The sequence below is a fragment of the Ochotona princeps genome, chromosome 2 (genome assembly GCF_030435755.1).
Source record: "Ochotona princeps isolate mOchPri1 chromosome 2, mOchPri1.hap1, whole genome shotgun sequence".
NCBI lineage: Eukaryota > Metazoa > Chordata > Mammalia > Lagomorpha > Ochotonidae > Ochotona > Ochotona princeps.
In genome coordinates this window covers 72,992,139-73,014,686 of record NC_080833.1, presented here as the reverse complement: position 1 = coordinate 73,014,686, position 22,548 = coordinate 72,992,139, and the positions used below count along the sequence as shown (strand labels likewise).

The window sequence follows — 22,548 nt, the reverse complement described above, 5'->3', positions numbered from 1 at the left end:
AGGGGATTGGTTGAGCCTAACTTTCTACTCACTTAGGGAGAATCAGAATTACAGGAAAGTAACTGCTGGGTCAAGTATTCCTTGGCTAAGGCCAAGGCTGATATGCTTATCTAGAAGAGAAGTGAGTCATTACAGATCAGGGTCTGAGGTGGGAGGACTAAGAAGGTTTTGGAGAAAACGTAATTTTGAGGACTAGCTCTTCCTCAGTGATCAACTGTCCTTAAATTGGTAGTATTCAGGGAAGAGTGGTGTGGCCATGGAGCTAATTTTCCAGTTTCACAGTAGATCCTGAATGATCTTAGATGTGCAGAAAGTGAAGATGTCTTAGATCTGGAAACTGAGACAGGTTAGTAAATGACTTGCTCATTCCCTATCTCTCTCCATCTTAGGTTTCTTAAATAGAAACACAATGGGCAGGAACCACCTGGCTGTGAATTTGTCTCCCCATGAGTTTAATTATTTTTCTTTGACATGTTATTCTTTTCAACAGGGTAACTCAAACGTATTTAATTCTTAGATTAAATAAGTACTGCATCAGACCAGAACCCTTCCTGTTTTGAAATCTCTCCTTTTTAGGCATTGGATTTTTAGTTTTATTCAAATTTTCACAATAAAAGTTAAAATTGAGACTATTGTGCATGCCACTTATTTACTCTCTCTAGAAACTCGTGTTTGGGACCAGCGTTGTTGTAGCATGGAAAGCTTCAGCCTGTGACGCTGGAGCCCCATACAGGCACCTGTTCCTGTCCTGGCTGCTCCATTTCTGATCCAGCTCCCTGCTAATGCTCCTGGATGAACAGCAGAGGATGGCTGAAGTGCTTGGACCCCTGCACCCACATGGGAGACCTGAAAGAAACTCCAGGCTTCTGGCTTCAGATTGGTTCCGCTCTGGCCATCATCTGGGTAATAAATCAATGGACATGAGGTCACTCTGTTTCTCTCTATTTCTTTCTATAACTCTGTCTTTCAAACAAAATAAATCTTCAAAAAAAATCATGTGAATAATTTCTACAACTACTGGAAAAAAAAACCTTTTAAAATATATTTGTCCTGGAGCCAAGTGGTAGTGTACAAACTAGTCCTCTGCCTATGGCGCTGGCATCCCATCTGCTGCTGCTCCACTTCTGGTCCAGCTCCCTGTTTATGGCCTGCAAAGTGCCAGAGGATGGCTGAAGTCCTTGGGCCCCCGCACCCACTTGAGAGACCCTGAAGAAGTTCCTGGCTCCTGGCTTTGAGTCCACTTAGCTCTGCCTGCTGTGGCCAATTGGGGAGAGAACCAGTGAATGTAAGATCTCTCGCTGTCACTGTCTCTCCTCTCCCTTTAAAAATTTGCATTTAAAATAAAATAAATCTTTAAAAATACACTTGTCCTTTGTTTTCAACAGCCCCAGGACTTTTGAAGGACAATTTGATTTTCTTGAATTTTAGGAGCAGGTGGGTGCTTAGAAGAACCCAGTGAGGGAATCTAGTGCCTATAGAGGTGGAGGTCTCTATCAGGGTCAAGAGTGAATGGGTGGAGCCGGGACCATGATCCAGGTATCTGGACTCACACCATGGACTTTCCAAAGTGAAAAGTGCTTTCCATTCATTATTTGAAAATCTTGGCACGTAGCTGGGATTTAAGCTCATGGAAAAATACAGCAAGAAATCTGTTATCCTATTCTGAAGAAAATTCCAAGCCAATTATTCAATTACCCTCATCTTGCTGTGAGTATCTGGGAGCATATGTTATGAAAGAATCTCTGAGCCCATTATTATGTTGCTGGTTTTCTGAGGTTTCTCATGGCAACATTTCCAAACAAGTAACCATGAATTGCCTTGTTGGAGAAGTGTTGCATCTTAGGAATAATGTCTCACATCAGACAGAATCTTCAGTTTGTTTCCATTTTGATTCACTACTGAAAGAGTGAATGTAACACCTAAAATTTTGTGCCATTCAATTCTCCATGGTGGCCATGACTACACAGAGACATGAAACCCTATGAGGAAGAACCCTGACCTGGATGGAGCGCTGGTAGGCGGCGCTGTTGCCTGATGAAAAGGCTCCAAAAGCGTCGATGAGGCCGTTGTTCTGCACTTGATCCGAAGCATATGTTTGTAAACCTCCTAAAATGCAATGACATCATCAGAGACCACATTCCAGAAAGCAAACATTTGCAACATTTCAGCAGTGGTTAGCATTGCAGAATATGGGGTCAATATGAAGCTGCTGTTGCCTGTGATACAAACATCCCATTTGGGCATAGTTCTGATTCCTAGCTGCTCCATTTCAGATCCAGTTCCATGCCAACAGCCTGAGAAAGCAGCAAGAGATGGTTCAAGTTCTTAGATCTTGCACTCATGTGGGGGACCTGGACGAAGCTCCTGTCTCCTGTCCTGAACATTGCAGGACAGATGTAATAGATGGAAGATCTTTTTCTCTGTGTATCTCCCCCTGAATCTGTACATCTGCCTTTCAAATAAATAAATCTTTGTGAGTATATTGCTAAAGTATAAGTAGGTGACATGAAATATGTGCCCAGATTAACTCAGAAGTTAACGCTATTTCAAAATTTCAAATTAATTATTTTATTTGAAAGGCACAAAGAAAAAGAAGGAGAACTCCGATCAACTAGTTACTCCTCAAGTGCCTCTAACACCCAAGGTCGGTACATGTTGAAGGAGCCAAGAACTTAATCTGGGTCTCCTATGTGGGTGGCAGAGAACCTCCACACCCCACTTTTGAGCCATCACCAGCTGCCTCCCAGGGTACAAATTAGCAGGAAGCTGGAATGGAGAATAGAGCCAATACTCAAAGCTGGTAACTCAATATGGATGTGGGTGTCCCAAGCAGTGGTTTTTATCCATTGTGCCAAAGTTCCTCTTTGTTACTAAATTTTTAATTCAAGCTGATAATAGTTTCAGCAACATCTCTGTCATCTGGCTACTGCACCTACCTGCAAAGCAACTTAAATCTCTGACAAGACAAAATTAATAACATAAGTTATACATTTTAGAAGTCATGCCCTTCCATGTTTGAGAATCCATCGAACATTAAGATTTTTGCTTTACTCTTCTTTTAAAAACATTAATGCATTTATTTGAAAGTCACAGTTAAAAAGAGAGGGCTAAAGAGAGAAAATGAGCTTCTATTTACTAGCTCACTTCCCTAATGTGTGCAGCATCAGGCCAAAGTCAGGAGCTAGGAGCTTCTTCTAGGTATCCTACATGGATATGGGAACCAAAGCACTTGGGCCAACTCCTACTGCTTCTGCTCAGGCCATTGGCAAGAAGCTTAATTGAAAGTGGAGCAGTCAGGGCAGGTATTGGTGCCCATATGGGATGCCTGTGGTACAGGTGGCTGCTTTACCCACTAGACCACAATGTGGTGCCCGTTTTCTCTAATTTGAGACAATTCTAACAAACAGCATTCTTTCTAATCAAGGAAAACATGCTATGGTGTGGTTGCAAGAAATAGTAATGGGCAAAGAGATAGTTATAGAAAATTCTGGTATGTAGTAAAATAATAAGATTATACAGCAGATTCAGGTCTCTTGGACTATTTAAAAATAACGTAACTAGGACAAGTGATGTGAAAACACTTTTAAAAATGGAGCCTGGCATTGTGCTTAAGTGGGATAAACCACTGTGTGTCATTCTAGCATCCCACATGAGTACCAGTTCAAATTCCAGATGCTCCATTTCTGATCTAGATCCCTGCTACTATTCCCGGGAAAACAGGAGAAAATGGGCCTTGTGCTGGAGTTCCTGAACTCATTTGGGAAAACTGGATGGAGTTCCAGGCTTCTGGGTTGGCCTGGCCCGGCTCTACCTGTTGTGGTCATTTGGGGACTGAACCTGTGAATGGAAGATCTCTCCCTGTCTTTCTGCAACTCTGCTGATCATGTACATATATAGGTAATTTGTAATCTGTTTAATGTGAAGGAAATACATTTTATGTATTTCATATGTGAGTTTTAAGAAGACAATGATATTTCCACCCCACCCTCTCTTACTCCCAGTCTCCCATCTTCCTCCTTTCTTAATTTTCATTTTTATAATGACAAACTTTCAATTTACTTTAAACTCACAGGCCTAATCCTCCAATAAATAAAAATAATTCAGCAAATAGCAAGTAAACAAACAAGAAAATCACTGTCCTTCAAAAGTGCAGACAAGTACCATAAATAATAATCAAATCTCAAAATATTAATGTCACTTTTTAATATTCTATGAATTTTTATCACAAATCAGGGTAAACATGATTTCGATCTTTGGGAGCCTGTCATATTTCATCAAGCATAGTTTTCTCTATGATCTATTGTATCCATTTTGTTTTGAAAGACAGGATCTCATTCTTTTTTATGGCTGAGTAATATTCCATTGTGTGCATACATCATCATTCCTTTATTCAGTCATCAGATGATGGCCACCTGAGATGATTCCATGTGTTAGCTATCGGGAACTGAGCTGGTACAAACATGAGGTTGCAGACAACTTTCATATGCAAATTTCATTTGGTTTGGATAAATTCCCAGGAGTGGGGTGGCTAGGTCATATGATAGATCAATTTTCAGATCTATGAGGACTATACATACTGTCTTCCATAATGGTTGGGCTAGTTTACATTCCCACCAAGAGTGTATGATGGTACCTGTCTCACATATCCTTGTTAGCATTTATTATGATTATTTTGATTTTTAGAAAGCTGTTTTAATTGTGGTGACACTTCAATGTGGGTTTTTAAGTAAATTAATTTAAAAATAAATTGCTGAAATGTCATCCAATTTTAAGGGAAAGAGCTTAGTAACATGGTTGATGTCTTACCCAAACTGCCTGACCTGCACGACTGCATCTTTTTCCACCTGTCTAAATGTTGGTTGCTAATGGCTATTGCTGCCTCCTTTTCCAAGCAACTGCTTTACCAGAAGGAGCCACCCTACCTAGGGTAACGGTCCCTGCCGCTCCCTGCCGTCCACAACCAATGACTGACCATGATGCAGTCAAGTCTGTGATGCACTCACTCTTCATGCTGAGCCTCCTGTGGGGCAGGCTTCAGCTAGACCCCAACAGCCTCTGCATCCACGCTAAGCTCCTGCCCCACCCTGTCCTGCCCTTCTTCATGTTCTCCGGAGAGCTGTCCCTCTTTCTGTCACATACACAAAAATCCCTGTCACAGGCTCTGCTACTAAGAAACCCCAGTCTAGCACAGATAATGTTAGACTCAGTCCTGCCACAGAAGATAACTGCTTAATGTGATCACTGAGATTCACAACACTGTCTCTACATTTAACAAAGGAAATAAAATGCTGCTCGTCTACTCTGCTAAAGAAATCAGGAACACACAGGGTCTATTTGAACCATCTGTCTGTGTCTGCGAGTCAGGTGCACTGGATGTTAATGTGTTGTGAGGAAATCACATTGTAAACTACATTTTCTGTGGCCTTTTACATTGGTCACCAGGTCATTTGCCCTCCTCTCTGCTACTCTGTCTCTCCGTCTCAGATCCTCCTTCCTGTGGAAAGTTCTTTGTGCCTCGTTGCTCATGCTGTGCGCAACACCCATAGCATGGTTAGGGTGTAGTTAGAAGTTTGTCATCTGTCATCCGAGATCTCTTGGCCAGCTGTCAACTTGGAAGAGAACGGCTCTTGGTTAACCTGTTGGATGTCTCCTGGTTCTTACAAGATGCCTGAGAATAGAGCCCTGCGCTCTCAGCAAAGTGCTGTATTGGCCCTATTTTCCCTAGACTGTCCGCTCCCAGAATCAACGCCTTAAAATAAATCAGTGACATTAGTTCTCATGGCTGCTTGACGGGGAGTGGAGGGGTGTTGTGTCAGGGCAGCTGAGTGGCAAAGATGGCTCCCTCCCTCTCTCCTTTCCTCTACCCCCAGTTCACTGGTGCTCATGGTCCAGGGCCAGAGGCTGTATGGCAGTCTCAGCTGCTACCCTCTCACCTGTCATTTTGGAAAGCTCCTCTAGTTCCAGAGCTGCTGATGGTCCCAGGGCCACGGTGTGGATGATGGCACCACTCTGCTGCACTTCCTTCAGGCAGCTGCTTATGCTGTTGTCTTCCCCATCAGTCAGCAGCACGATCTCAGAGCCATCTGTTGGGTATTTTTTCTTAATAACCTAAGGACAACAACCACAGCACTGAGGGTGACCAGGATGTTTATGAAACCTGTGCTTAAGGAGCACAAGAAAGAAATGTCCAAGGGAGCAAATAGGAGAGATGAAGTAATTTTTTACTTTGTGAACATAAAACAGCATCATTCATGGACCCCGAACATCCTCTTTTCTCTTGGCCTGACAGCTGTAAAGGGAGGAAACTGTGAAACTCAGAGTAGTCCTAGGAATCAACAGTGCTAGGGAAGAAGCAGAGGATGGTACCTACCCATATGGGAGGCCCAGAAGAAGCTCTTGACTCCTGACTTCAAATTGGCCCAGCTCTGGCTGTAGCTACCATTTAGGGAATGAATCAATGGGTGGAAGATGTGTTTCTCTCTCTGTGTGTAACTCTTACTTTCAAATAAATAAATAAATAATTCTTACAAAGCAGGAAGAAGTAAACCACTCACATTTCATAGAGATTATATTTGGGGAATATATTAATTCTGATTGAACATTACCCAGGTAATGGGAATTATTAAAAATTTTGATATCCCTTATGTCTAAAATGAGATAATTTATTCCTCTTAATTACTAGTTCCTAATTGTCCTAGGACACATCTCCACTTTTCCAGGTAGACTCAGATTAAATATTTTTTAATTGGCCTAGAGAGGTTATTTCTTTGGCCAATGTTGAAGAGGACTCTGAAAGAAAATTAGATAAAAGAATGCTGTTATCCGTTTAAGAAGATGAGGGTTACCTTCCCCTAGAGACAGTTGCAGGAAAGATCCAGAAATAAAGTGAACAAAGAGTCAATCCTAAATCCCATAACTTCTCCTCTCCAAATGAGAATCTCCGAGAGGGAAGGAACCTCAATTAAGAAAGTTAAGTGCAGAGGTGGCTTCTGCCCCAGTGTGAGATGAGACTGTCCCCACAGCAGTTTCTGATGAAATAAGTAGAAGAATTCTGTGACTGTCACGGAGTCAGAGACCAGAATCATGTCAGTTCTGGTGCTGGCCTTGGTCTAATCAAGCTGCAGGATCTATAAGGCCCTAAAGACGTTGCAGTATGGATCGTCATGTCCTCCTCCCAGTCATTGGCTATGTGTCATGGAAAATGGGCAGAAATCTCTGTATGCAGCCTAGAGGAGAGAGAGGCCCCCGAGCTGATGGTTGGCAGGTAGAGAACTCCTTGTGCTGTAGTGGATGCTGAGCCATGTATAGCCTGCCTGGATACTTGGTGTTCTCAAGGTTCTACCCCAGACATTGCTGCAAGGAGCCTAAGTGAAAGCCTAACAGGGACTTGAAGAAAATGCAGGCTCTAAGGCCGCCCGTCCCCCCGCCCCCGCCTCATCATCCAGACTCCTGGGGAAGAGGAGGGGAGGAGAGGGTCTTTCTACATTCCAGTCGCGTCTCTCACATCCCCTGTCACTCATCTAAATGGAAAGTACAGAGCCACATGTCCTGGACACCATGTGGCATGAGTCATCTCTCCCAGGGATTTGCATAGCAGAAGTTTAAATCAGAGATTTCCATGTCTGTTTTCTCCCATAATTTGCTTCTTTAATTAAAGCTGGAGTGGGTGACAGAGGCACTGGAACCCAGATGTGTCCAGGCTCCGGAAGAGGGATTTGCTGCTGATGGTGTTCACAATAGAAACTCCCCTAAGAAAACTGACTTTCAAGGTGAAATGTAACAGCCAGAGATACAGGAAGCACCTGAAGGAGGTGGTCTAGTCCTGCACAGAATATAGTGCCGTCTGGAAGCTACACGACCCTACTGCTGCTTAGGAAAGTGTACAAGCCCCATTGACATATGTTGTGACCAAAGAGCAGGCAAAAGACAAAGCTGCTAAGATGCTTGGAGAATCTGAAACCAGCCAAGTAGCCTCTTTCAGCCTCCAATTCTTCCCTTTGTACAGTTAAATGGACTCTAAACAAATAGAGATTGTTGGGTATTTGCATAGAATACAATATTACGTATTTGTAGCAATTGACCATCAGGTATTATTAGTGCGTTAAAGAACTTGACTCAGCTTTATTTATTAAGAGCCTCCTGGCTAAATGATACTATCTCCACAGTCTGGGAGGGAGAGATAAGTTCCATTCTCAAAAAGCTTTATTTGATTGAAAAACATGGCTAGAATATGGCAGAAGAGCTTATTGGTCATTGAGATATCTTTAGGGAAAGAGTCATAGGATTTAGAGAGATACTCTAGCATTTTAGGGACAAGAAGGATGTCAGGAGTAGGTTATATAGCAATGAGCCTTTGCAAGATGCTGAGCTTTGAAGTGGAAGAGAGGAGGAAGGAGTACTTATTTTAAGGATGAGTCCAGAAGAAGTATTGGAAACTCTGAAAGATGGGTGATGCAATGTGCTGGGACACAGAAAGCCTGGGAGCCTGGAAAGGTGGGAGGGAGTTCTATCCTAAAGACATTGACTGTTTAATGGAGAGTTCATAATCTATTTTACTGAAATGAAGATACAGTGATATCCAAGTAGAGGAATCATGTGATTGGATAATCAGGTGAGATCTTTAGATAGGATCCCAATAAAATAATGCAGTTTCTAACTCCTCTTGTTCCATAAATAAGCCTTTTGTTTTACCAAAAGGAGATCCAACATGCTAAGAAATCTAGAATACTCAAACATCTCAAAACTGAAGCATATTCTCCCTACATACACACACACAAATATAATGGTACATAATGTTATATATCCATAATATAGACATATAATATTATGTATAATTATATATAATGTTATATACACATATGCTATATAGATTACACCTATATAGATGCTATGTATTATATAATTTGTGTGCTCTTTTAAAAAAATTAATGTTTTTGAGATTGCATATTTTTAAATTGCAGCATAACCAAACACTTTATGGATCTACTAAATAAAGAGCTCAACCATATCTGGGTTGAGCTATTTCTTCTAAGCTATCACTGTAGTTTGTGCATGTGCATTTATTTGTTACTATGTGATTAGTGCAGCTCTCCCAATAAAAAAATAAGTTCCATGAAAGGAGGGGTGGTGTCTTGCCCTCCAGGTTTTGGAGTGTCCAGCACAGTGCCTGGCACACAATAGGTGCATTAGGAATATTTGCAATGCTGGCATGAGTGCACAGATGCAGAACACACAAATTCATGAAGAGACTTGATAAGAAACGCCTTAGAGGCCTGCATTTTGCAGCATTCAAGCTAATGTTCTGCTTTTGGTTGTTAAACTCAGTGATTTGCTAAGTGTGTAAAGAGATGCTGGAAAAGAAATGTCTCAGGAAACATAAACTGCAGTTGTTGCAAAGTATGATAGAGAAACATGTCTTACTGAAAATGCCGCTCGAAGGCCAGAGCAGATGGATGTCCCTCCCGCGGGCACTGTGGGCAAGCTTTTGGTGAGCGCAGTTCTGTCGGCACTGCTCTTGATCTGCCTGAGTTCACTTTGTACGGAGGCGACACTGTCAAAGGTCACCATCCCAACCCAGGCTCCCTCCTCAACGATCTGCAGCAGAAAAAGCTTGCCGGCTTGATTAAGTCGCTTAAGGCGGTCATCACTCTGGTGGAGGAGAGATCATGTTAGCTTTACCTGGACAAGCTCAGACCAGGAGGGAAGGATTTGGAAGTGACTGATTTGGCATTGAATAATGATAGCAAGCTTACTTGAGACATATCCTTCTAGGATAACAGTTCTCATTTATACTTAGCAGCATCATTAAATTTAGGTAGAATTTAAGTGGTTTAGTATAAAGAGCAAAGCGTAAAGCCAGATTACACAATCATTCAGATTCAATGCTTTTGTGATTATTCTAGGTAAGTTCTATGCCTCTAGCCCCAAAATTTATCAGTGAAGCATAAAGTCAAGCTTATGTGACTCATCGGATCTTTGCTCATAGCTGCAAACTAATTTGGCAAATGAGACAGATGAGACAGATGGTGCTAACTCTTTGGTGGACACAGCTGGAGGGGCTATTCTGATGGCAATGTTGTTGTGATCACTCTGATCTGTGTTTATCCCCAGTACAAGTTGTAGTCCTGATCACACTGCACACATGTCTTTAGCCAGCTTCCAGAAGACCAAGGCTCATTGAACATACCGACATGCTTCCAGACTTATCAAGGACTAAGCACACAATTCTTTGTCCAATCTGCAGCAGTGAGAAGGTGGGAGCAGGGGGCTGGGTTGTCATGGGAGTGGTTTTCTTGAAGTCCTCAGACTCGCTGATCACTTCCCATGTGCTCCGGAGGTTGCATCTTTGGTTTTGAAGGGTTGGAGCTTCTTTATTGTGGTTTTCTTCTGTACAGAATTCCACCACCTGCAATTGTCAACAAACTGGTATATGTAATGATAAATCACAGTTACAGTCTCAGTTCTTTTAAATGACATTTCCAATCTTGTTCAAAAATATTTTCAGCCTTTGTTCCTATCCTTAGTCTTCTGTTAACCATAATCTTGACTCAATCTCACAACCTCTATAATCACAATCACTGCAGAACATCATAGAAGCAGCTCATATTTATTATTGCAAACCAAATCTTCAGCCTCACTGGATCCTTTATACGTCTCAGCAACCCCTCTGCCTGCTTGGAGGCTTCCTTCCTACTCTCAAACTTCAAGCCATCCTTGGAGCACACGTTTGCTAGCATGTTTCTCTATCCTTGCACTACCAAACCCCTTTTCCTTCCCGCTCACTTACACTTCTAGCTGGTGTAACCACTCTGTGCCCAGTCTTGCAAAGCAGTGAATAGAGTTTTTCTTCCTGCCGCTCCCTGCAAACTAGCCAAAAATCAATACATTCTACCTCTCCTGCAATATTAACTTTTTCTCCTGCCGTGATAGACTCAGCCTTATCCACGCCATCATGGCTCCTCCCTCAGCCAACTGCAGACTCCTCTGACTTTTCTGTCTTATTTCCCCTCCAGTTGATTGGCCCTACAACTGCTTTCTTACTCTAGCAAGGAAAAAGTTCATGGAATTTCACATATTGTGAGAAAAAAACGAATGGATGTTGATGCTGAAATTTTTGTGCTAAATTAAACTTACCTTTTAAGTCCATTTTCCACAAACTAGTAGAAGTCCTCTTATCTTCAGCTCACGGTGCCACGTGACTATCTGCACTGCCCAAGGAACTCCCTTCCATAATTAATGCTCATTCAGTGACTGGGATGTTTGTTTCTCTCTCCACCCTTCTGCCTGTGCTTTACAAGTCTAATTTCTCCAGCCTGGCAGGACACAATCCTGCTAGAACTTTCTGCCTCTGGGCTGTTGCTCATGACTCCTACTGGGCAGGAAGTTCCTCCTCCTCCTTCTCCTCTGTCCTCTGCACTGCAAACTCTCCCTTCACCTTTCAGCCACAGGTGACTTCCAAATTGCTGTTTCTCTTTCCTACTCTTTTCCCTGGAGACCTACCACTCAATCCTTTGTGATCTCACAGTACTCTGCATGAACTTCAATACTATTAGACACTATGGGGGCGCTAGATCCATCTACAGCAGACACGTGTGTCATTAAGTTTTGCTTCCTTAAATATTATTTGCCAGGTAGACTGAGAGAGAGAGGGGGGAAGAGAGAGAGGGGGAGGAGGAAGAGAGAGAGAGAGGGAGAGAGAAAGAGAGAGAGAGAGAGAGAGAGAGAGAGAGAGAAAGAGAGAGGTTTCATTACTGTGTGGCAGTAGCTAGGTCTGGACCAAATTGAAGCCAGGGGAAGTTGGCACTGATATAGGATGCCAGTACTACAAGTAGTGGTTTAACCTACATGATGCGACAATGAACCGCTCTAGTCGGTCATTTAACATAGCAGTAGAGGAAGGACAATACTGCAGGTGCCACCTGCAATGTTGGCATCCCATGTGAATGCTATTCAAGTTCTAGCTGCTTTGTTTGCAATTCAGCTCCCTGTTAATGTGCCTAGAAAGACTATACAAGATGGTCTAAGTCCTTGGACCCCTATCACCCATGTTGGAGACTTAGATGGAGTTCCTGGTTCTTCCTTCTGGTTGGGCCAGCTCTGACTGTTGCAGGCATTGGGGAGTCAACTAATGGATGGAAAAATTTCTCACTTCTCCCTCTCTCCCTGTCATTTTGTCTTTCAAATAAACTGTTTTAAAAATAAAAGTAGCAAAGCAGTGGGGCAGGTGTTTGGTGCACCTGTCAAGCAGACCCTTTGGGCTGCCTGCATTCCATATTTGTGTGTCTGGATTCTGGTCCTGCCTCTGCTTTTCCTCTAGCTTTCTGCTAACATGCACTGTAGGAGGTAGCAGTTGACAGCTGAGTCCCTGCTATCCATATGGGAGACCTAGATTAAGATCTGAACTCTCACTTAGGCCCCAGCCAGCCCAGCTCTGGATGTTGTGGGCATTTGGGTAATGAATCAACAGATGCAAGACCTCTCCATGTCTGTTTTTCTCTCTCTCTACCTATCTGTGCCTTTCAAAGAAAGTGGAAAAAAGATAAAAAGCAGCAAAATACTTCTAAATTATTTAAAGTTGTTAAAACTTTGCATGAACTTTTGAAGGACACCACTACTCTTTCAAAAACATTTTCAGTTAGCATCTAAGACAAATATGTAGACCAAAAAAAGAAAAACTCTTTCAAGTAAAAACTTCCTGTTAAGTTTTCACTGACTAATTAAAAGAACTTTCTATTATTTCTTATAAGTTTCTTACTTACCTAAGAATTCGCAACCTTGTATGCTCTTCAGAGCATTTGAAGTACTTCTAAGCGCTTAATCTAGATGCTAGTGAGACAGAGATGGAGGAGAATTGGACCCCGACTCATCCAAAAGCTGGGAGCTGGTGACTTTTACCTTAAGACTGATGATTTCCTCAGTTTTCTCTGTACCTTTGATCTTCCTGAGAATGCCTGGCCAGGAAACCTCACCACACATGTGAGTATCTAAGGGACAAAGCCTAGAGGTGCTTACCGAGCTGATGCTCTGTGCGAACATGATGGAAGCCTTGGCCTCCTGTTTCGCGTCGGGGAGGAACTCGCAGGCTTCCTCGTACAGTCCTGTGTGGGCGTTGGGTCTGCAGGGCCTGCTGATGCAGCTGCCCCCTTGGCACTTGTTGACTTCATTCCTACCAGTGACAGCTGCTGAGCATCTGGAACACGTAACGGGAGAGTTTCAAAGCATCAGGCTCCGTGCTCAGGCTCTGAAATGGCCTGCTCTACTCACATCCCAAGAAACAAACACGTTTCCTTGCAGGTCCAAATTATGAAATCATTAGCAGCATACATTTCTGTCTCTCAGAAACTATCCTCAGGGCTCCCCAAAACCTTTTTTTATGCAACAGAAAGCCGCATCTGGCTTAGGACTCTTTGCATTACTAATTAGGCTCCAAGTCCTTCAGCACCTCCTAGCCCCTGGAAAATCAGGAGTTCTCTTTCATTTTCTCCAAACAGTTTGCTGACATTTTCCTATTTTCTGTTCCTTTTTAATTAGTTTGTTGCCTAGGTTTTTACAAAGTTCTTGCATTTTCATAATTGTGATGTTGACACGTATACTACATACTCATGAGTTTGGTTACTATTATGAATGAACTGTTTTCTCCCATTATTGTATTTTAGCTATATTTTGCATATATAAACAATATCTGAACAGTACTGCAAACTTGAAAACTAGTGAAAAGTATAAAAAGAAAAGATAAAATCATGTCTCGCTATGAGAAATAAGTGACTATTAGCATGTTGAACTATTTTCTCCTTTTCTTACATATCAGTGTATCTCACATATAGCTTTGCTTTCTACTTAAAAAAGACTCCATATTTGAGAGGCCAGTATTGTGCTCTTGGCTTCGGTCTGGCCAAACCCCAAGTTTTGCAGCCATCTGGGGAGTGAGCTAGCACATGAAGATTTCTCTCTCTCTTTCTGCACCTCTTCTTTTCAAATAAATATATAAATCTTTAAAAAAACTTTGATTCCATTTGAAATATAATTGTCACATGTGATTTTAGTATTTTCATATATTTTTATACTATATATAGTATGCATTCAGTCTACTTTGTTTCAGTTTTGCACAATTTCAATAATAAAAGGATGCACTGATATCAATGAATAAACAAAATTTTGACTGCATTTCCAAGTTTGCCACATGATTGATCCTCGAACTGAGCTATCAGATCCCACAGGTTAGGCATTTCAAAGCTCACTGATAATGCTTGTCTTATCCTTTCCTTAAGTCAGCTTTACAAATATGAAGTTGCTGGGTCAAGAAATGAGAAAATCGTTCGGTATTTGCTACCTGACACACAAATTACTTCCTAGAAAACTTTACCAACAGTCCTCTGGGCTCTCATCCTACAGACAGAAACTTACTAGGTAATAAATGAATTTATCAAATCACATCTCTTTGACTACTAGCAAGTAGGAGCGTTTTGTGTTTGTTGGCCCTTTTTATTTTTTTTTCCTCCTTATCAAGATTTTCTTATTTATTTGAAGGATGGCGTTTCAGAGAGAAAGATAGATTGAGAAAGAAATCTTCTATCTGCTTATTGACTCCCCAAATGGCTGCAAGAGTTGGGACTTGTCCAGGCCAAAGTTCCACCCTGGAACTCCTTCTTAGTCTCCCAAGTGGTTGGCGGGAGCTGAAATATTTGGAACATCTAATGCTGCTTTCCAAGGACCTGGATTGGAAGTGCAGCAGCCAGGACTCAAACTGGCATCCAAGAGGGGCTTAACCTGTTGCAACACAACATTGATTTCCATTTTGATTTCTCCTTTGTGAATTATTCATTTTTCTTTGTCTATTTTCTATTCAGGTGTTATTGTTTTACTGATTTTCAAAGGCTCTTTATGTACCAAACCTGGTTTTAAGCTTGGTTTTAATTAAAAGCTTGGTTTTAAATTTTTTTACAAATATCTTTTTCTGTGTTTTTGTTTATTTACTTTTTCATTGAGCTATGTTTGGCTTGTGTGCCATGAAATTTTCCTTTCGATTGTTGAATGCAAAGAAGACATTCACTCTATTGACATTTATTATTTCTTAATGTTCTTTTGGTTTTCATTACAACTTAAGAAAATAATGAGTCTATGCAATTATAAGGGAATTTATTCATTTTCCCCACACAGTTCATACTAAACTGACGTCTTAAAAATGTCTTAAATGATGCTTAAAAAATCCTACATTTCCACGTGGATTCATAATTCTTCCTATGTTAAAAAAGTAAAGTGTGTATATAGATAGATAGATAGATAGATAGATATAAAGAGATGTATATGTATGTATATATATATATATCTGTCAATTCATATTGCTTTAATTAATACAATTAGTAATATATTTAAGTTTTGGAAAGTCAAGTCCATGTTATTAGTGTTTCTTTTCAAAAACTGCCTTTGTTGGCACTGCAATTGAAGCATTGTGGGTGAAGTCCCTATGTCATGATGTCAATCATAGGGCTGGTGATACAGCTTAGCAAGTAAATCTGCCACCGTCATCTATAACACCAGCATCCCACATGAGCACTGGTTCGAGACCCAGCTGCTCCACTTCTGATGCAGCTCCCAGCTGATGACCTTGGAAAAGAAAGCAGGACATGGCCTGAGTGCTGGGATCCGTGCAGGACTTAAAAGAAGCTGCTGGATCCAAGGTTTTAGCGTGGCCTTTTAGCAATCTGAGAAGTACACCATCAAATAGAAGATTTCATTTTGTCCTTACCTTTCTCTATACCTCTAACTTTCAAATAAATAAATTCATCTTTCAAAAACTTGTCATAGCTATTACCATTTGTTGCATAGATTCTAGGGCTTCCTAGGATTTTCAAACTAAGCTAAACATGAATGCCCTTTTGACCAGTTTCATAAAACCTATGTTGCAATTTTGGTTGAATTTATTTGTTCCATGGATTGAAAATCTCTGAACTTACCTTAATTTTCTTTTAAATCCTTTAGAAGGATTTCACAGTTTTTTCAAATATCTCTTCCACACTTATTAGAATTTTTCCTACTTCTATTATACCTTTAATTACTATTTTAAGAAAAATAATTTTTCTATTATATTCTTGAATTAGCTGTTGTTTACATAAGGAACAATAATTTGAATAGTTGTCTTCTATTTGGTCATCTTATTGACTTCTTGTCAATTTTAGTTTCAACTTATTCCCTTGGGTTTTCCAAGTCAGCCGAATATCATCTGCGTAAAAGCCATTTTCTATTTTCTAGTATCCCCTTTTTCAATCTGCGTAGTTTCATGTGTTATTGCATTGATTACAATTTCATGAACAAACGTAGATAATGATGATAATAATGATCTTCTCTAACTCCTGCGAATGTCTCTACATGCAATATATCACTTTAAGTAGCTATCGTCATTTAAACAGTTCCCTTGATTACTTTTATGTCTTAAAAATTAATTTAAAAGCTTAGAGAATAAATAACACACATTACTAAATATTAAATATGTTATTAAACCATAAAAATTAAATATTTATTTATCTATTTGAAAAGCAAAGTAACAGGGGAGAGGGCAGGGAGAGAGATAGGGTAGTGGGGAGACAATCTTCCATCTACTGGTTCACTCCCCAAATGGCCACAATGGCTGGAGCTGGGTGGTCTGAAGCCAGGAGCCAGGACTCCTGGGTCTCCCTCATGCATAGAGAAGCTCAAGTACTTGAGCCATGCTCTGTTGATTCCCCAGGAGCATCAGCAGGGAGCTGTGTTGGAAGTGGAACAGCTGGGACACTAACAGATGTTCATATGCAATGCAGGTTCCATAGGTGGCAACTTTATCTGGCGCACCGCAGATCCAGCCCCAGCAAATTTAATTTAAGAAGACATGGTAATTTTAAGAAGACATCATTTGGCTGCTATGGAAGGAACATGCTGTGTGTGCCTGTATGTTTTACCCAGTCCCAGCCCCGGCTGTTGAGTCATTTGGGAAGTGAATGAGCAGATAAAAGACCGATCTTTCTCTCTTCATATCTCCATCTCTTTCCCTCCTCTCCCTCCCCCTCTCATGTTAATAAAATAAGTCTTATTTTTCCCTTTTAGTGAAGCACATTTGGAAGTCTCTCATGGATCTGGTCTGTACTATTGCAGTCTACATGCACTGAAAGGGCTGGTTACAAGGTTACAAGAACTTGGCCGAAGGCACCATGGCAAGGTCAGGTATCTCCAGGGTTGAGCTTGCTTTCTACTGATACCACACAGGGTCTAGGACTGTCCTCGAGGGAATCTGTTGGTGCTTTAAAGCTGATTATTTTCCAGGTGAGTTTCACAGTTGCTGCCACGGTCATTTCCACCAGCCAAGTCCACAAAGACCTGGTCCTGCCTTCCTGGCCACTAAGAGCCCAGTTAGCACCGTCCATACATTGACCCTGGCACAGGAAGACAGAGGCCCTGAGCACAACCCCTGAGCATGAGTGGTGGCTGACACACGTTGCTTTTTTTTTTTTTGAAACTGATGTTATATAATTTAATGATACATCCTTAATAGTTCAAGTCAATTGAACTATTTTTTTTTCATTAATTACATTGTATTATGTGACACAGTTTCATAGGTACTGGGATTCTCCCCACTGACACACGTTTTTAAAAAGGCAAGTACTTAGTTGCCTTAGAGTAGAGAATTTTACTAACTGAAGCACTTGAAAACAAAAGTTAAAACTTTGTGGAAATGTGAAAAAGAAAGCACCAAGAAGAAATTAAAGCTAGAACAACGGAACAGAAGACTGCTAGCTTAGCATTCATCAATGAATAAAGAAATGTGGTTCCAATTTAAAGTGGCTTGGGAAAAGCAAAATTAAAGCATGCATACCTTACAGCTTCATTTTTCCCCCTGGCTAAGTAGAATTTCTCCTTGTTATTGTACTCATCAAATACTCCCCATCGCAGACGAGCCCATTCTCGAACAAACGCTCTCCCTGTGTGAAGATATTGTAAACACCTGATTACCGTCACAATAGCAAAATACGTTCTCCCACTGGGAGAAACCCAGTCTTCACGTTCATGATGCTTTGATAGTAAGAACAATTCATTGAAGGCATGCTTCTGTTGGACAGATCTAATGCTGTGACTGTACACGTCTGTGATTCATAAACACTACCTGTGTCATGTACTGGCACCTGTTAACTGCCAGGCAGTTCTTCACCCTCAGTTGAAACAGTGGCCAGTGCTCATGGTCAGCCCAGGGGAGCATCGCAGAGTCAGGTGACTGCCTGGGGTGTCCGGGTTAAATCTTCTTAACATCACAGGCATGGACCCTGCCGACTCAGCGCTATCCCTTTCCATGATGCTAATGGTCGCTGCTAACCACCTGCCTTCAACATCCTGTAACTGTGATGAACTGATCCTTTTCTTTGCTAGACAACACCACGCACTTGCTCATCTCTGATTCTTTTCCCCTTGCTGCTTGGAATCTCCCTACCCAGCTGCCACATCACGTCTGCCTGGAGAAGTCCTACTCTTCTTTCAAAGTCAAACTTGGTCTCACCTAGACCTTCCCTGACATGCTTTGACCAGATGTAATGAAACTGGATCTCACTGTGGCACTTGCCAGCTTCCATTGTCATTGCCGCTTAATTGCCAGTCTTGCATACTGCACGCTTGTCTTCTCCCTAAGATCTCTGTATTGTCCCTGCTGGGCACACAGTGTCTGGAACTTACCAGCTGGGTCAGGGAGTGTTTCTTAAATTTGGAAGAGTCTTAGAGGCTTCAGCTTTTCTGGAGCGTAAGTTCCAAGTTAGGTTGGATTATAAAGGGCTTGGTTATGGGGCGTATGAAGGAAGCGCTAGTTCTCCACCTCTGAAGGTTTGGACTTGATTTCATAGCTGCTGAGGTGTAGCCACTGGCCCCTTAAAGGGGAGGGAAGGGGCTAGCAGGGCAGTACAGTGAGTTAAGCTATTGCGTGTGATGTCAGAGCTGCACATCAGAGTACTAATTGGAGTCCTGCCTGCTGCCCTCCTGACCAAGCTCTGTGCTAACGTGCCTGAGAAAACAGTAGAAGACGGTCCAAGCGCTGGGCTCCCGAGACCCGTGTGGGAGACCCAAGTGGATATTTAGATTTCTTGCTCAGCCTGGTCCAGGGCCAACCATTGTAGCCTTTCGGGGAGTGAAAAGTGAATGGAAATCTCCGTTTCACTCTCTCTCTACATAACTCTGCCTTTCAATAAATAACTTCTCTCTCTCCTTAAAAAAAAAAAAGATAAGGAAATACTGTGAGGGCGAAAGGACGGGTTGATAGCACAGGAATGAGATAGTGTGAATGAATGACACTATATGTGGTCATGATGATGTGAGGAAACTTGGACAGATGAGTTGGGAAAATCAGTTCAACGTGTATCTCTTGAGTCATACACTTAGGTCATACTCCTTCTAAGGAGAGGAAAGAATGTTCTCAAACAACAGAGTGATGTGTTTAATTCCTTTCTAAAAAGATCTGTAAGTGCTCCTGTATATTTGGAAGTGGAGCATAAAGGTACCAGGATTCTTGTGTTTGTTTTTGCCACCTTGTTTGCTGAAATAAATAAATCAAGATAATTCTGGGAGATAGTAATCATTTTTGCATTGAAGAAATTCAAGTCATCGTCACTGTTGTGTAGCGGGTGAAGCTGTTGCCAACAGTACAGGCATCTCGTCATCGCCCTAGTTTGAGTCCGGTTGCTTAACTTTTCATTCAGCACCCTGATAATGGCCTGGTAAAAGCAATGGTAGATGACCCGAACATTTGTGCCTCTCCACCCACGTAGGAGACCTGGATGAAGCTCCTGGCTCCTGGCTTCAGAGCAGGTCACTGCAGCTACTTGGGGAATGAACCCACAGATGGAAGACTTCTTTCTCTCTGTTCCTCCTTCCCTCCCTTTCTCTCCCTCTCTAACTCTGCTTTCCAAGTAAATAAATACAAAAAATTGTAAATAAGAAGCAGATTGTTCAATTCCTTTTTGTCCTCATTGAATTGAAATTTTCATTTTAATAAGATCCGTTTATGTCAATGTAATCTGAATGCCCTATGCATTTCTGCCATCTGGTGGCCACAATACGAATTACAGGCAGATTTCATTCTTTAGTGAGTCTCCATGCAATTGCACAGAAACTTACTCATTTACAAGTATCATGTGGTAAGATAATAATTGACAAAATTAAGATACCACTTTTAAAATGTGTAAAATTGAGAAATAGAATTTACATGAAAATTGGACTATTCTTAATCCTCATAATAATTAAAAGAAAATGCTGTCTCAGTTAAATCTATATGTAGCTATTTTGTTGAATTTTATATGCTTACTTATACAGGCAATGCTATTATTATTCACTTCGAAAACACAGTTCTTACATCCCGAGACATGCAGTGGAGGATTTGATCAGCTCCGTACCTTGCGGTCCATATTGAGTCAGCATTTTCCCTGCTAGGAAGTCGGGAGTGAGGTGGATGCTCTCGCCCTGCTCTCCACACCGCCCTATCTGCTCGGTGTAGGGTTCGTCGTTCCCTGCTGGCTGAGCCGCAGCAACCAGGACATCGGCCTGTGATTGCAGAGAAAGGCTTTCGTCACCGTGGGGTCTGAGCAAGCACGGGGACCACATTCACATTGCAGTATTTGGAAAGCACTTCCTTGAATTCCAGAGTAGTTTGATTTTAAAACCGCGCATTGCAAACACAAAACAAATCAGTTTTGAAAGTATTGATGTTCTCACATTTTTGTAGGTCTCCAGTTTGGGTCTCACATAGTCAGGTTTTGTTTTCCATCTTTCAGGAATCAAAATGGCAACATTTTTGTAATAGAATCTTTTCCCTGTAGCTTCAAACAGGTACGGAGAAGCCTGAGTCACCATGTCCTGGGGAGGAGGAAAACACAGGTAGCCTTCTTGACCAAGAACAGCCCGATGGTTCAAGGTCACATCTGCATTCCACACTCCCGGAGCCAGAGCTGCGGATACTGTCAGCAACAGCACAGCGATCCTTGTTGGCATCGCACACACACCGCGTGTCACACCACACTGTTCACCAGGCACACTCTAGAGGCAGATGCTGGTCCTGGCTCCACCACTTGCTAAAGAACATTTAGCACTTTCCAATTCTGAACTCCGGTTGGTCCCATTTACAAAATAGAAAATATCGTAGAGACTGGCTGATGTGGTTGTGATAAACCTAATACGTGAAGCATTAGGAATAACAATCACTTACACCAGCCAGTGTATGTGCGTCCCTGTCATTAGTGGGAGAGCCCCTACTGGAGTCCTAGGTTGACTTCCACCTGGCCCAGCTCTAGCAGTTGTGGCCATCTGGGAAGCACACCAGAGGATTGTTCTCGCTGCGCCTCGCCCTGTTTCGATGTAACTCTGCTTGGAAAATAAATAAAATAGTAAAGGATAATAAAATAAATCTTTTTTGAAACTTTGAGATCATTTCAGATTTGCTTGTCGTGAACTCGCACGGAATTTCCAGCTTCTCCCTATATACATGCATTTTCTATATTTGATTCTCACAAAATTAATCAGAGGGGTACTTACTTACCTCTTACAGGCATGCAATCACTCTTACTGACTACACTGCTCTGTCTCCGAACTTTCACTTTTGTAATTATTCCTGGCTGTTACTCCTGTAATCTTTCTACCTGACTACTAGAAGCGAATTCTTGCCTCTCCTGGCTCCTTCACAGTAGCAAGGTGAAGTGCTGCCCCCGTGTGGTCATTGGTGGGTCTGTGAAATCCAGAGCTTTGCAATCGGAGCCCATATTCAGCATTGCTGGAAGGGGTTTACAATTAGAATAAAAGGAGAATCTGATACATGTCCATGGTAAAAACCAAGCAGTAGCTTCTGTGTATCTGCCCTGTATAGCTGACTTTTTTTAAGGCTCCAAATGAATAATTCAGTTCACAGCAGCAAATATAGACATTATTTGATGTACCAAAAATGTGTCAGACTCTGATACATACATACATACATGCACCTGGCATTTATTTTCTCATCCTACTGATGAAGTGCTATCATTTCCATTCTTCAGATGAAAAAACAGGCTCAGACCAAAAAACCCCACCCTTTTTCATGGCACGAGGCTTGCAGTGATACTCACCGTCGCCGAAGTACAGGAGATTGCCATTCTGCACTTACCTTGATGTGCTGAAGAAGTGTTTCATTTTCTGGCACATTTGGGTCAATGGCCACGACAATACCTTCATAGCCATTATTGTTCAGCTGAATGAGTGAATCACTCAGGGTCCCTTTTAGCAGGTACAGGATCAAGAGGAAGCTGGAACTTCTAAATGACCCCATTGCTGTAAACCCACCTTCAGGAAATGTTGGTAATGGAACTGTCTTTCTGTGCCTCTCATCTCACTATATATATACATATGCTTCTACCAAAATGTGGACACAGTTTTCCCACATTGTTTATCAGAGGACTTTAACCTCTTGAAATGGTGTCACGACGGCATCCTTCTTCAATAGAAGATGATAACTAGAGTCTCTCACTGTGTACTCTGTGTTTCCATTTCAAAAGAGTGTTGGTCTCACTGTTGCGCATGCCA

The 22,548-nt window shown here is 41.7% G+C and overlaps 1 protein-coding gene across 1 annotated transcript in view; it reads right to left on the bottom strand.

Moving 5' to 3' along the window:
• CLCA1 (chloride channel accessory 1) overlaps positions 1–22,298 on the bottom strand; it is a 29,424-nt gene extending 7,126 nt beyond the window's left edge. Inside the window, exons 1-9 of the mRNA XM_004582193.2 lie at positions 22,133–22,298; positions 20,716–20,856; positions 20,397–20,544; positions 17,843–17,948; positions 13,012–13,189; positions 10,187–10,405; positions 9,421–9,648; positions 5,934–6,108; positions 2,000–2,106 (exon numbers count right to left, since the gene is read on the bottom strand). Coding sequence (XP_004582250.2) covers positions 2,000–2,106; positions 5,934–6,108; positions 9,421–9,648; positions 10,187–10,405; positions 13,012–13,189; positions 17,843–17,948; positions 20,397–20,544; positions 20,716–20,856; positions 22,133–22,294 — 1,464 coding nt within the window. The 5' untranslated portion in view covers positions 22,295–22,298. The remainder of the gene's footprint in view (positions 1–1,999; positions 2,107–5,933; positions 6,109–9,420; positions 9,649–10,186; positions 10,406–13,011; positions 13,190–17,842; positions 17,949–20,396; positions 20,545–20,715; positions 20,857–22,132) is intronic.
• Between the last annotated feature and the right edge of the window lie 250 nt (positions 22,299–22,548).